The sequence below is a fragment of the Abrus precatorius genome, unplaced genomic scaffold (genome assembly GCF_003935025.1).
Source record: "Abrus precatorius isolate BTA unplaced genomic scaffold, Abrus_2018 Scaffold4, whole genome shotgun sequence".
Classification (NCBI taxonomy): Eukaryota; Viridiplantae; Streptophyta; class Magnoliopsida; order Fabales; family Fabaceae; genus Abrus; species Abrus precatorius.
In genome coordinates, this window is record NW_020874384.1 from 14,019,650 (window position 1) to 14,035,485 (window position 15,836).

General features: G+C 27.2%; 2 protein-coding genes and 1 non-coding gene across 3 annotated transcripts; all 3 read left to right on the top strand.

The window, feature by feature from the left end:
* The first annotated feature begins 2,410 nt into the window (after positions 1-2,410).
* On the top strand, positions 2,411-2,483 carry TRNAR-ACG. The gene has a single exon. It is a non-coding gene; the product is annotated as a tRNA-Arg (tRNA).
* A 2,054-nt stretch (positions 2,484-4,537) lies between these two features.
* On the top strand, positions 4,538-8,504 carry LOC113865590 (annexin-like protein RJ4). The gene is made up of 6 exons (XM_027500261.1): positions 4,538-4,610; positions 6,625-6,770; positions 6,879-7,097; positions 7,582-7,794; positions 7,948-8,037; positions 8,301-8,504. Exons 1-6 carry the CDS (start codon positions 4,538-4,540, stop codon positions 8,502-8,504), a joined length of 945 nt encoding a protein of 314 aa, XP_027356062.1.
* Positions 8,505-12,647: 4,143 nt separating this feature from the next.
* Positions 12,648-14,924, top strand: LOC113865378 (annexin-like protein RJ4). Its single transcript, XM_027499874.1, has 6 exons — positions 12,648-12,802; positions 13,051-13,196; positions 13,312-13,527; positions 13,825-14,037; positions 14,196-14,285; positions 14,530-14,924. The coding sequence occupies exons 1-6, from the start codon at positions 12,730-12,732 to the stop codon at positions 14,731-14,733; spliced, it is 942 nt and encodes a 313-aa protein (XP_027355675.1). The 5' UTR covers positions 12,648-12,729; the 3' UTR covers positions 14,734-14,924.
* The last annotated feature ends 912 nt before the right edge of the window (positions 14,925-15,836 follow it).

A 15,836-nucleotide genomic window follows, 5' to 3' on the forward strand; every position in this document is an offset into this window, starting at 1 on the left:
TTTAATATTATCTTTAAACCAAAATAAATTGCAAATACCTTGATAAGCTGTTTAATTTATTGTTTACAACCCTTAAAAATTCTACTTCAACTAAAGGTCAAATTTTTTATTTTCACAAAAATTATATTAAAAATTGCAAATTCTCATTCACGGCACAAATAGAAATAGGAAAATACGTCGCTAATAATTATAACTTTTAAACATTTAAGATTAATGAGGACAATAGCATTAGTAAACATGGATAAATAAGAGCTTGTTTGTTTTCTATTTTTTTAAAAAAATTAAAGTAAAATAAAATATATTTATTAATATAGATTTTTTATTTTTTAAAGACATTTTTAAAAATTAAAAACAAAAACAAAGAAGTTCTAAGCTTTTTTTTTTCTTTTCACATCTCTTTACACACGTTTATTTTTTAGAAATCAAACTCTTGATACATTATGAATGAACCAACCTTATAAATTTATGGCAAGTGCAAATTTATTGTTAAAATAATATAATAATGTTCTCTATTTTCACATAGGATTATAACTCTACCACATCAATTATCTCTTTCTTTAATTCTCCAATAAATTTAGTTATAAATTTTTGCAACTCTTTTGTAGTAATGTTTTTTGAAAATAAATATATAACCCTATGTGGTGGTATTTTTGAGACACTTGATGTATGTACACCCTTTGTAATATTGCTTTTGAATGCACATAATGAATTTACGTTAAATTTTTAGTATTTTTTATAGTTATTTTAAGACGCGATTTGATATCCTTATTTATATGGAATATATAGTTGAATTGATATAAAAGAATTAGATAATATTTTTAAATCACTCACAAAAATTTTAAAATAAATATTAATAGCTTTAAAACTACATGTATCAATGAGTCTTTGTAATCTTAATAAGTAGTGAAAGTCTCAACCTAATCGAATTATTGAGAATTAATTAATTATTTAGACAAAGTTATTTATATGCCACACTATATGTTAAATCAATCTTTAAGACATTAACACATAATTGTAAAATTAACAATTTTTTCCCTAAGAAATGAAACAAATTACCTTCTTCTATCCTTTCCTCTAACCCCTTCTTCTCATTTAAACACTATTTGTTTGTGATTTTAACACGCTTAGGTCTTATTTTTAAGGTAATGGTTCTTTCATAGTATAATATTCTTTTTACCTTTTTCCTAACAAACGTTTTTCTCGTTGATTTGAGTTTGTCTTATATAAAATTTGTGTAATAAAAGGTACAACTCAAATGAAGAGCCAATTCAAACTAAAAGAACAAGATATAATAATATTTTTCTGTGATACATGATTTTTGGTGTCTTAATCCATAAATTTAATATAATCACTTTCTATTTTTATAGTTATCCTACAACACACATGACACTCTATTCAAATATCTTGACTTTGTTTATAATATATATATATATATATATATATATATATATATATATATATATATATATAATATTAAATAATTTTATATAAAAAAATAGAAATGTAAAAGATGTATTAAAAAAGTGCAAAACGTAACTTCCTGAAGAAATTAAAGAAGAAAGATAACCATAATAGTAATAAGATTACGGTATAATGTGGATATGTTGGCATTTATAAAATATGTCCTTTTTTTGTTTAAAAAAATAGCTTTTAAATAAAAATAACAAAAAAATTGAAATTATTTAAATTTTTTATACTAATTAAATTATTTTTGAATTATTAAATAGTAAAGTTTGGCTAATGTTTAGTTTTCTTAAAGTTTAACAATGGAAGTTTAAATTTAAAACAATTATTTATTTATTTATTTGTGCATATAATGATACAACAAACTTGATTTATATTTTCCAAACAAAGCATTTTTCAAATGATTGAAAGCAATTCAAATTTTATGTATTTTAAATTTTTTTGAAATGTTAATATTCCTCACCTCAACATAGGCTAAGGGTACTTAACTTGAATTTTTTAAAAAAAAGATGGCACGCAGTTCAAATTAAAATAAAAATTAAATCTTATCTACATTTCTTAAAAATTCATAAAAGTAAATTAAATTCACAAAACTTTATAAAACTAAAAATTGTTTGATATTTCATAAAGTTACTTTATTTTAACATATAGTATAATTTTTAAAACATAAACAAATATTGAATATCTATAAATATTATTTTATTTAAATTTTGATATATATAATTATTAAAATAACATAATATAATTCAATAAAAAATTAATAAATTTTAATTTCTAAAAGAAATTAATAAATAGAATATGCACTCAAAACTTATTCTTGAAGTAAATACAAATTTTCATAAAATATGATAATAATTAATAAATATGTAAAATTTTGAAGGATGGATGGTGGGCCCAATCTGAAAACTACTTAAAAATGAAAAGGTGCAACAATAGTAAACAAAATGACTCCATGGCCCAATGGATAAGGCGCTGGTCTACGGAACCAGAGATTCTGGGTTCGATCCCCAGTGGAGTCGAAATTTATAGTTATTTTATAGTTGTTTATCTTTATTTAGGAAGAGTAAAGATTGGTATATGAATTTATGTTTTTCATATTATTTTTTTATAATTTGTGTTTTAAAAAATATCTTCATTAAAATTTTAAATTATCCTTTTCTTTGTTCATTTATTTTTTTGTTTATTATTTTTTATTAAAAAATATATTCTAATAATAATAATTAATAACTGAAAATAAATTTTATTAAAATCAATTATCATTTTTCGAAGTTAATTATGAGTTATGAAAACGAAAGACGAGTTGTTCCCTCGTTTGATGTGTGTGCCTCGTGTTCATATGTCAAGTACTAACTAACGTAGGAACTTAGTTGTCAAATTGGGCCCTCATTTTAAAAAGTTAAATAGTTTCTTTTGAATTTTTCATTAAGATAGCAAATGGGCATGTCATGTTATTAAGTAATAGTAATATCGTTTTAAAAATTATAAAAATTAAAATCATAAGAAATTGAGTTTATCAGGATAAATTTTTCACGATATCTTAAATATAATTTTTATATTAATCCACTTTTATATTATTAATTTCTATATTATGAATAAAAGTCTATTATTTAGGAAATAAAATATTGGTAAAACCATTACAGTTCACTACTTATTCATTTTAAAATTAAAAACAATTTATTGATAATAATGTTTGAATTATATTCTCTCTTATTATAATATTTTTATTTTTTACCATATCTTTCTTAATTTTGTTCTACATTTGTATATTATTATTATTATTATTATTAGCAAGAAAAAAGATCATAAAAGATCAAACAAAGAAAAAAATAATGAATTAAAAACAATTTATTTTTTCTATATAATTTATGAATCAATTATTAAACAAGAATATTTTAAAAGTTACTTTAAACAAGAACATTTTCAAATGTTAATTTTTCCCCCTTTATTATGCTACATAATTTTTTATAAATTGACAATTTGTTTTCGAATCAATCTTTATTTTAATTTTTTTTAATTTGAAACTTTTATCTTATTTAATAAGGTAAACTATTTTTAAATTTATAAATTTTATTAAAATTAATCATAAATATATTTAATTTTTTAAAATTATTTTGTTGTAATAATTGTTTACCAATAATGGTGATGTTTTCTACTGGTTCCTCCACTCCTTTTTATCTTTTACTTAAGAAGTTTTTAACATATATTTTTTAAATCAACCTTAAATTGAAAAAATTATTTTTAAAAATTAAATTTTTTTATTTAATAAATTAAAATATTTATAAATTTATTAAATTTAAAATTAATTATAAAATATTTAAATTATTGAAATTTTATTTTAATATAACAATTTTTTACCAACAACGGTGATGCTTTCTAGTAGTTGATCCGTTCCTTTTTATCTGTGACTTCAGAATTTAAAAAAAATATTTATTATCATTTTTTCTTATTATACTATTACCTTTTGCAGAAAATTTATTTATTTTACACATTTATTATAAGATGGACATTTAATTATTATAAATTTCAAATATCAATGAGACCAGATCACAAATCTTTCCATAACTTACCTGCATATTAATAAAAAAAATATTTTTAATATTGAAAATTAATGAGTAAAACTAATAAATAAAAAAGAAGTTATCTAATTAGAGAAAAATAAAAATTAGATAATGATTTTTACATAAATTAAAATATTAATTATATTTTTAAACTGTGTAAAGTACATGAAGTGACAAATAAAAAGAGACTCAGCTCAAAATACATAAACTATTCCCTTGTTTTTCCATGCATGGAAGCAATTAATGGCAATTGAAGCCAAGAATACACTTTTTTTTTCAATTTCTAAAATTTTAAATGGCTTTCTCAATGCCAAAGAATGCAAATCAATTAATGTGGATAATTAATTATTATTAATCTTGACATGAAAGGTAATGTTCAAATTTGATGATTGTGTCATGGCGACAACACCAATGAAGCAAATGGCATTATATATTGTTTGAATCTGTGATAAAACAAATCCTCAATATCACATACACAAGTGAGAGAGAAATTAAGAGCTTAAGTGAGTGTTTCTATGGCTTCCCTTCTCTCTCCAAACCAAACATCTCCGGTTGAAGATGCTGATGCTCTTCAAAAAGCTTTTAAAGGTATCATCATATATACAACATATTCGATTTGTTGGCCTTTTTCAGAAGCTAGAAATCTTGTTTCATTCTTTTCGTTTACATTTTGATTTTAACATTTAGCTGATAACCTCGAAATGTTTTGTTTTTTTGCTGAATCCTTTTAATCTCTGATTTTTTGAAAATTTGTTTACGAAACCATTGAGTGCCATAATTAATACTAATTAATATGCCATTTGTTTATACTAATGGTCGTGTTATAAAACTCGAAATTAATATGCATTAGTTAGTGAGTTAGCACTAAAACAAGTTATTTAGGTTAATTTGTTGTGTGCAATGGTCGGATCTAATTTGGACTTGTATAAATGACACTCAAAATGAATAAAGCTTAATTTTTTTATAAGTTTTTGTGAGTTTAACACTTGCATTAAATTTAATCAAATTGTGATAAATTCTACTATTTTTTTAAATAAATTATCAATTCTACTATTAAAATTAACCGTCATAATTATTTTACATGTAAGAGAATATAAAATATTTCTCAATTCTTATAGCACAGTAGAATTTACTTTAAAAAAAAATCTATAAATAAAGGTGTTTTTTTTTTTCTATCTCCTTGTAGACCTAAACAGGCAACTTTGAAGTGTGAATAAAATTGAATGTAATGGCCGGTTTGTCGTAATTTTTTTTTCACCTTTTATAGAATTAAAATGTATCACTTTTTAGTATTTTAACTGTTCTATTTTTTAACATTATCTTTTTAAAATAGTAATTTTTATAATACTTTATAAATCAAAAGGAGATTCTTATATATAGAATAATTATTATAATTAATTTTATATTAAATATATATTATAAATAATATAAATTAATAGTCTATTTAAAAATATAAATATTCTTTAAATTTTAAAATATTATAATTATTAATTTAAAAAAATATAAAATATTCTCTCAAATTTATATAATTAGACAACTCTTAAATCTAGAACTAAACTTGTAAATTATATTTTATCTCGTGCAAACACGTCAAGAATAACTTACTACTAATAATCATTTTGGATGTAAAAATCGAAAGAGAAAAGAGAGAAATACAAATTAAAATATATAATAAATAATGTGATAAAAAAGAGAAAGATAAAAATAAAAAGAAAATATAAATTAAATATAACGGAGAGTGAGTATTAAAATATAAGATATTAATAAAAAATATCTTTCTTTACATATTTTTTAATCAATGATTATTTTTCATATTTATATTTTCTTACACCTATTTTTTGCTTTTTTTATTTTCCCCATTTTCTATCACATGATCTAAAGTATCTCTCACTTTAACACCAATTAGTTGGGTATGTAAATAATAACCCTTCTTCAATTTTCAACTTCTTGATGGCGTAAGAGGCCAAACTAAGAGTGGAACATAGAAGATTATAACATTGTTCTTAACAAACTCGAACAAATTGAAAGCATAGTTCATAGCTGTATAGCTGTATAGGCTATTAATTATTTGGTATGAAGGTCCAAATTGACAGTGACAAAATCTACTATAACTACTAAAATTTGGACACCTAAAAGCGTAGTTCACAGCTGTATAGTTTATTAATTATATTATATATATAGAAGAGCTAGGAAACTGAACTTCAACATAACCAGCACCTTAGTGAGGAAAACACATTCATCTATGGCTACCCTTATTGCTCCCACCCACCATTCACCTGTTGCAGATGCAGAAGCTCTTCGAAAAGCTTTCCAAGGTTATATATGTTACATTTCTTTACCCATGTCTAATTAAAAAAATTACATTGATTGATTGTGTTATGAATATGTATTTTTTTTTCATGCCATCTTGAAAATCGATTAAGAAAATTGATTCAATGACTGATGGAAAACATGCGCCCCTAATCATTAGCCAATTCTGACAAAATTCAGTATAAATTGAAGTGTTTATTAAAAAAAAAAAATAGTAGTTGATCAAATATAAAAGGTATCCTTCACAAGATAAAATGTGATATTTAATATCTAATGGTTTTGAACTGTGTAGGGTGGGGGACTGATGAGAAGACTGTTATAGAAATACTGGCTCATAGAAATGTTCATCAAAGGCAGCAAATAAGAAATGCTTATGAGCAACTTTACCAGGAGGATCTCATCAAACGCCTAGAGTCTGAGCTCTCTGGTGACTTTGAGGTACCATAATTAGAACATGATTTTGCCAACAATTTCCTATACTTTTAATTTGTCATAGACTTAATAATAGTACTAATGATTTTGAATAATTTGGTCTAAACATAACAGAGAGCAGTGTACCGTTGGATGCTGGAACCAGCAGATTGTTATGCTGTTTTGGCCAATGTAGCCATCAAGAATGGCAGCAAAAGTTACCATGTGATTGTGGAAATTGTGTGTGTCCTTTCCCCTGAAGAGGTTTTGGCTGTGAGGCGTGCCTATCACAACCGTTACAAGCGATCTTTGGAAGAAGACGTGGCTTCTAATACCACTGCCCATCTTCGCCAGGTAAGCAAGGCCAGAGCTACATTATGGCTGGGGTAGCATAGCCATGGTTACCCTGAAAGCAATAATTAAAGATTTGTATTGACTATCATAGTAAAATTCTAATTTTGATTGAAGAATAGTGCTAAAATCACCTAAAGAACTTCGCTTAAATTTTGGCCTTTCTCAAATCTTTCAAAAGTAACCAAGATATATATGATTGGCTACCCCAATTCATATTGTTTTGTGTTCATCCTTTTTTAGACTTCTATTAATCATATAATTTGATTATTTTCTGGCTTCATATAAGTCTTTTAATCATGTATTACAACCATTCACATCATTAACTCTTTTGTTTCGACGGAGTAAATAATACACGATTGAACGACAGTGTAAAAATGTTTTTTTTTTCTTTAAAGTAAGGGTGAATAAAAAGTACAGGTTTGATGAAATTTTATAGGTACACACTAATGGTCTTGAGTTTGTACTTTGTTTTGGTTTTGGGTAGCTATTGGTTGGGTTGGTGAGCTCATTTAGGTATGGTGGTGATGAGATCAATGCAAGATTGGCAAAAACTGAAGCTGATATTCTTCATGAATCCATCAAAGTAAAAAAAGGCAACCATGAAGAAGCCATTAGGATCCTTACTACAAGGAGCAAGACCCAACTAATGGCAACTTTCAATCGCTACAGAGACGACCATGGCACTTCCATAACAAAGGTACTAATTAAAAAGTAACTTTTCCTCTTTCTTTGCTTTTTCCTTCATTGTCTTGTTCCTCAAAATTCTTGTTTTATTCTTGATTTTTCACTACATGTTTGTTCAAAAAAATATAAGGTACTTGACATGCGTCTATTTACATTTTTACTGCAGAAATTGTTGGATGACGCATCTGATGACTTCCACAAGGCATTGCACACTGCTATTAGATGCATCAATGATCACATAAAGTACTACGAAAAGGTCAGATTCTCACATTCTATCAGCATGTACAAAACACCATTTCAAAATGAATTATGTTATTTGCCTGATATTCTTTATACTCTTAACATTCTGTATGATCCAGATTTCCAGATCATTAACAATTTTGCTTGGCATAAGGATTCATGAATAACCAAAGCCATCTTATTCGTATGTTGGGATTTGAACATAAATAACACCACAATTAGAGCTAGTAAAAATTCTTATACAATGAATTATTCTTAAAATTGTACCATGATGCTTAGGTTCTGCGCAATGCAATCAAAAGGGTTGGAACTGATGAGGATGGACTCACCCGTGTGGTGGTCACAAGGGCTGAGAAGGACTTGAAGGACATCAAAGAGCTCTATTATAAGAGAAACAGTGTTCACCTTGAGGATGCAGTGGCTAAGGAAATCTCAGGGGACTACAAGAAATTCATCCTCACTTTGTTGGGGAAGCAGGATTAAAGTAATTGCTCTATCTAAGGGCATATCTTGTAATAGTTTTGGCTGTGTTGGTTTCTTGTGGTGTGATTTGGTTAAGTTCCCTATTTAGAAGAGTATGTTCTCATGAATCCTGTTTCTTTGGTTTAGTTGTGTGAGACAGTGTGAGGACTTCTATCTTAAATTACTACATTTGATTTTTTTTTTTGGGTGGATTACTATGTTTAATGTTTGATTAATATAATGGACTTTATTTATATATATTGGCACTATTCAATGACTTTAACTTAGCCCAACAAATAACAGATGTAATTAACTTTTTGCATTTAAAACAGCTTATAAATTATTTATTCTTACAAATAAAAAATAAAAAATAAAAAATAAATAAATAAATAAATATATATATATATATATATATATATGATAATAAGTGTAAGTTTAAGACTTACACTAAACTTTAACTGTAAAAATCAATAATTTAATTATGCGTTATATTTTATTACTTTAGTTAAACAACAGATAACTTTTTTAACTTTTAAATTATTGATTATTAAGATTTTGTATAAATTTAAGAAAATTTACACATGATATTAATAAATCCTAATATATATATATATATATATATATATATATATATATAAATTCAAAGTTTAAATATGATTTTGTCTTTCAAAAACACGTTAAAGTTTGATTTTTATTGGTATAAAACTTTTTTATTTTAGCTTTTAAATTATTTAAAATTAATAATTTTGGTCTTCTTTATTTATTAAACTGATAGTAGCATAAAAATTAACACGTGTGAATATTTGAGTTAGTCATGTTAGTATTTAATAATAATTAAGAACTAAATCTAAGAATTTTTAAATATGTAAAAGTTAAAAAAAATTAATTTTACATAAACCAAAATTATTGAAAGAAAATTTATATTTTAAGTTTTTCCCCTTGTTTGATAGTAAGAGAAGAAAGAAAAAAGTGTGAGATCTACTTGCAAACTTTTCTATAACATAAAAGATAATTTTTATAATAGATTAAGAGAACATTTTATATTATTTTGTGAAATAATTATTACTGTTCATTTTATATTAGATATCCGTTCCTTTATATATATATATGGAGGATGATCTTTTCATACTAATATAAGTCTAAAAATTCTTACACTTAATCTGAATCTTTTAATAACTTACATCTAATAGTTAGTAAAATAATAAATATAACCTGTTAGATGTAAATCAAATAAAAAGTTCAAATTAAGTGTGAGAGTATAAATACTTTTTTAAAACGCATTTAAAAATAAGTATTATAATATTATATCCTTACACATTAAATTATGCATGAAATTTGCATATATTTATTGAAAATATTAACATTAGCTTTTACAATTGTTTTACATAATTAAAAGTAATATTTTTTTTATCAAAAATAATTTATTAGTTTAAAAATATAAAATACAATAAATATATAGTAGCTTATATTAACAAAGCCTTAATCTAGAAGCTAACCCAATTCCAAAGTTACTTCGTAGTTTGATGCAGAAGATGGTCATACAAGTGTTGAGAATCCTGGAGCATGTGTTTCCAAATGTTCACCATGCACAAAGAAAGGGACAAAAAAACACCTCACCAAATGACATGATGATACATGTTCTTACCACGCTGTTTGAGGATGGCGTGATCAACTTTTTGTATTCAAGTGATTTTGATTTTTGAACCCAAAAGATGCTAAATTAAGTAACGTATATAATATTTAATTAATTTACAAATCAAAAGTAACGTCTAAATTATGTCTAAAAATGATAATCGTGAGTAGGCGATAATTTCTAAGTAGTCATGTACCTATAAAACGTCACTATGATTTATCATAATCCATGCACCAAAACAATTTGTTTTTTCTCTTGTGAATCAAATCAGAAAGAGAAAGAACTCTAGTGATCTACAATGGCTACTATAGTTGTTCCAGATTCAACTTCTCCTGCTGAAGATGCTGAGGCTGTCCACAAGTCCTTCGAAGGTATTAATAATGCTTCACAATTGCATTTTCTTCCAATTTTCTGCTAGTATATTTTTTTCTTATAACGTTTAAATTGTGATTGTAACTCACGTTTCACCCCTTCATTCAGTCATTATTTTTTCTCATCTGTGTCTGGTTATGTTCAAACTGGTAAATAATTTCGGTATTTTTTTTATTTAAAAAAAGCTTGTGAAGAGATTTTATTATAATGTTTAGTTATGTCTGTCATTCTATTTTCGCTAGCATAAATAGGAAATTTTTTATGTTTAAATATACTGATGATGTTAGATATTATAATTTTTAATATTATAAGGTCTTGTTTGATTTAGATGTCTAGAACTCCACGACTTATTAGTTTAACTTTTGAAAATAAATTCTAAAATAATTTTCTAATGCATGTTTAAAATTTAATAAAATTGTTAAATTATGTTTTAACATAAAAATTATAATTTGTAATGTTACATGTGATACAAATTTAAATAAATTTAAAGCAAATTAAACATACCACTAATATATTATGGAGTTTTTTTTTTTTTATAAAAAAGACAGATCAAGATACAAGATTTATTGTGTGCCTTAAGTTTGAGTAACTTAAGAAGTATATTTTATCAGTGTTTTGTGTTGTGTGTGGCTGGTTTCTATTACCTCATCCTTCTCATTTTCTTTCATTTTTATTTTCCAATATTGACAGTGATCATTCATTCCAATGCACAGATAATCACTGTAAATTTGACTCTCATATCATCATCTAAGTTTAAATTTTGGGTTTTCATCACTCAAAGACACCCTTACTGATTTTCACGCAATATAATTTAAGAATAGTTGATTTTGTGGTCGAATCATCATTAAGTTTTTAATAATTTGATTTTCCTGCACTCTGTGTTTCGCTTCTTTTTTTGCTACAGTAATCTCCGACTTAACAAGACATGTAAGAAAAATGATTAATAAAAAAAAATGAAAAGGAGATAAAATGAAAGTAAAAAGGGGACCACATAAAAATGATGAAAAGGTAATATATGTGAAAATAGTACACAACTTCCAGAAAATTCGAACACAAGATTAGGTGAACTAAGACATTCTTAATGTACCTACCATGTGGCAGGTACTCCATACTTTTTCATGCCATAATTTTAATTTATATTTTCTATGTATACTAAAATCATAAAATTAAGTGTTGTTACTTAATCCACTAAGTAATATACTAATGTGATTATTTTATTGTATTTTTATTTTGTAAATGAGATTTTGATTAGTATGTTATTAGTCTTCAACATGATATCTTGTAATATCTCTGAAAAGTAAGGAAGGAGAAGATTGGGAAAAGGGTAATTTAAACAGTTTGATTAACATTCAATCTTAAAGATTAAATAGTTTGTATTGGAACTTGGTGCTACTTGAGCTGAGCCAAGGGTCCCAGAATGTTTTATTTATTTTCTTTTAAAAATAAATTTAATCTTCAATCGCGTGTTTTGTATTAGAGAAATAGGAATAGATGGGAGCACAAATCAATGAGAATTAACAAAGTATGTAGGCATCATCTTGACCAAATACATTGCATCCACTCCTGCTATACATGCTAATTATTTTTCACTAATAAAATAGGAGCCTTATGTCAAAATATTTATGGGATGGTTAAAATAATATTATTCTTCTAAAAATCCTTATTCATGTATTTTTACTCTTTCCTCTTTAGTTAGTGTGACAATGAATGACAACTAAGGAGTCAAAAAATAGTTGCAATAAATTATGTAAGGTTTTTTTCCAGATATTAATAGCAAATTAAGGGCTTGATTATGATGCACGAAATTCTAGGTGCACCTCATATCATCATATTACTTTATATTTTGTATCAAATCAACCGTCCATATGGCATTGATTTGTATGGATGGGTGGCAGTGAAAATTTCACAAATCTAAATAAAATATTTTTCAGCTGCTTATATGTTGGTCCCTCAAAGTGATGTCAAAATTGGCTTTTGAGTTTAAAAAAAGCGTGTCAATAGGAAAAGGAAATAAAAAATATGTCATTTATTATTTTCCAAAAAAAAAAAGCTACGAGGCTTGAATTGGTACAGGGATTATTCATCCGTGTGTAGCTGTGTAGCATTTTCCAATAGAAGAATTACAGCATAACTCTACAAGTATATGCCACTGTCTATCTAGCATTATAAATAGAAAAGCTGTGAGTGTAGTTCTCTTCATCACATCATCACAGTAAGCACTATAGAGTAAGACATTCAACTATGGCTACCCTTTTAGCTCCCAGCAACCACTCTCCCCGTGAAGATGCTGAAGCTCTCAGAAAGTCTTTTGAAGGTGGCATCATCCCCCTTTTTTGTTTGGATCATGTTTATTCATGGATCATTGTTTGGATTTTTTAATGTCTGTGACAGATTTACAATCTTGATTAGTCATTTGATTTCAGTGTAAAAAAAAGTACTTTTGAGATTGTTTATTTGTTAGTATAGTTGATGAATCTAACACTCCTATTTATCTTCTAAAGGGGTCTTTATAATGAAATAGATCATGTTGATTGTTGTGTTATTGATTTTTCAAATTTGCAGGATGGGGAACTGATGAGAAGACTGTCATAGTAATATTGGGTCATAGAAATGTGTATCAGAGGCAGCAAATTAGAAGAGCTTATGAAGAAATTTACCAGGAGGATCTTGTGAAACGCCTTGAGGCTGAGATCAAAGGAGATTTTGAGGTATGTAGCATCTGTGTCATATGATTATCCATAAAAGAAAACAATGATCTTGTTAGTGTTCTATGTGCTTTTTGAAATTAATGTGTGCTAATGAATTTGAAACTGTACTGAACAGAAAGCTGTGTATCGCTGGATATTGGAACCTGCAGATCGTGATGCTGTTTTGGTGAATGTTGCCATCAAGAGTGGTAAAAACTACAATGTTGTTGTGGAAATTGCCACTGTCCTCTCCCCTGAAGAGCTATTTGCGGTGAGGCGCGCTTATCTCCACCGCTACAAGCACTCCTTGGAAGAAGATGTGGCTGCTCATACCTCTGGCCATCTCCGCCAGGCAAGCCTTCTATTTAGTGCATGTTTGGTTCAATTTATTTTAGAAAAAGTTATTTTCTAGAGAAGAAAAGGTTGATCCTAATCACTTCTTTCAATGTTTCTTTTCCAATTAAAGTTGAGAATGAAGGCTAATTAAATAGCATGATTAGATGCAAAATTTCACCAGTATAGTGTTTTGGGATTTTCAATTATTCATATGGGAATAAAGATGTGATCAATGTAAGGTTTCTGAATCGTAAGAAGTATATGAAATGTTGTAGTGCCTATGATCTAAGTTTTTGTGTTTGATTTTGAGCAGCTTTTAGTGGGACTGGTGACCTCATTCAGGTATGCTGGTGATGAGATCAATCCAAAATTAGCACAAACTGAAGCTGAAATTCTTCATGAGGCTGTGAAAGAGAAGAAGGGAAGCCATGAAGAAGCCATCAGGGTCTTGACTACAAGGAGCAAGACTCAACTGATTGCAACTTTCAACCGCTACAGAGAGGTCCATGGTGCTTCCATCACCAAGGTACAGAAACAAAAGACACCACATCCTTTTATCTCCTTTCATCGAATCACTAAAATTGTTGTCATGCTTTTCTCAATATATGCCGTTCAAAAGAGAACTAAAAAAAATTCACATCTTCTATTTATCATCTTATATTTTGATCCCTCTTATGTTTGCAGAAACTGTTGGATGAAGGATCTGATGAGTTTCAGAAGGCATTGTACACTGCCATTCGTTGCATCAATGACCATATTAAGTACTATGAAAAGGTTTAACTCATTTTTCTTTCTATTAGCACTATACAACAATGTCATCTTATTTTAATCAATGAAGTTTGGGTTGTACTTGCATTAGGGGAATAGTTCAATCCTTTTTATAAATTTCATCCTATTAGGTGCTCCTAACGATATTTTAATGTTGTTGGGGTGTCTTCTTGATGAAAAATTGAAAATCAACCAAGATTTTGAACTTTGTTACATTGATATTTTCCTTAAAAATTTTCTTATTTTATAGGTTCTTCGCAATGCAATAAAAAAGGTTGGAACTGATGAGGATGCACTCACCCGTGTGATTGTGAGCCGGGCTGAAAAGGACCTGAAGCTCATTTCTGAAGTTTATTACAAGAGAAACAGTGTTCATCTTGAGCATGCTGTGGCCAAGGAAACCTCAGGGGACTACCAGAAGTTCCTTCTCACTCTGTTGGGAAAAGAAGATTAAAAATTTTTCTGAGGGCATTTGTGGTTATGAGTAGAACATCAAGTTATATGCTGGTGTCTGATGGTATTATATGTGTTGGTTTTCCTTGTTGAGTCTATTTTCAGTTTTCCTTGCTCTTCCCCTCGTTATATTTGCTGTATGAGGACTTGAAGTTCTATCTTATATAGTAATATGATAGCTCTTTGGTTGCTATAAATTATGGTTCATCTTGAACTTGAATCCTTTATTTAATGTTCGAACCATTGTCAATGGTCCATGAAGAACAAGAAGCTCAAAATTAAAAGATATATGTTTTGTTCATTTTAAAGTTAGATAGAGTTGGTTATTTTGATAAAATTGATTTAAAATTATAGAAAGAAATTGAGATGTGTGTTCCAAGTTATGATCAATTACAAATTTTACAATGGTGTAAAAAATTGATTCTTGGTATAAAACAAACAGGCCCTCAATGTATTCGACCAGCCACTGAATCTAGGAGTCTCAACTATACAATAACAAAATGATCAACAACTGCAAACTTGTCCTTTAAGAAACATTGAGAACTTGGTTTCATCTATTGTGTGGATTCCAAGCTCCCTGCAAATATGCGAATGAACACATGGATATGTTTAACATTAGTTTGAACAGAAAGCATGTGGATAATTATCATAGCATCCAACGCATCAGAGGCTAAATAGATATTATAATCTTCACTTTTAGCTAACATAGTAATCTCAGTCCAAGCCTCCAAAATTATGCAACAAAGTCAATTATTCTTTGCATGCTCATAGCATGGATTACATCTTGAGGTTTTAAAAATTCATGGGCTATAAAGTGATATGCTCAGGGGAGACATTGTGGTCCCACCCATGATTGAGGTAAAAGCATATTCACTTGTGTATTTGCTTTTCAAACAAAATTAGGTGTCCTGCTTTTCTACTTCGTAATCGCTTACAACCATAATGGAGAATCATGCCAGCACAAAAAAACTACTCTAATAAACCAAACAAGGAAAGTCTCAACACAAAACTACAAATAATACTCACAAGAAAAACCTCACTGCAACACCTCAAAATGAAGAAGAATCAAATCAAACAAATTTAAGCTTAAAAGTACAATGATTG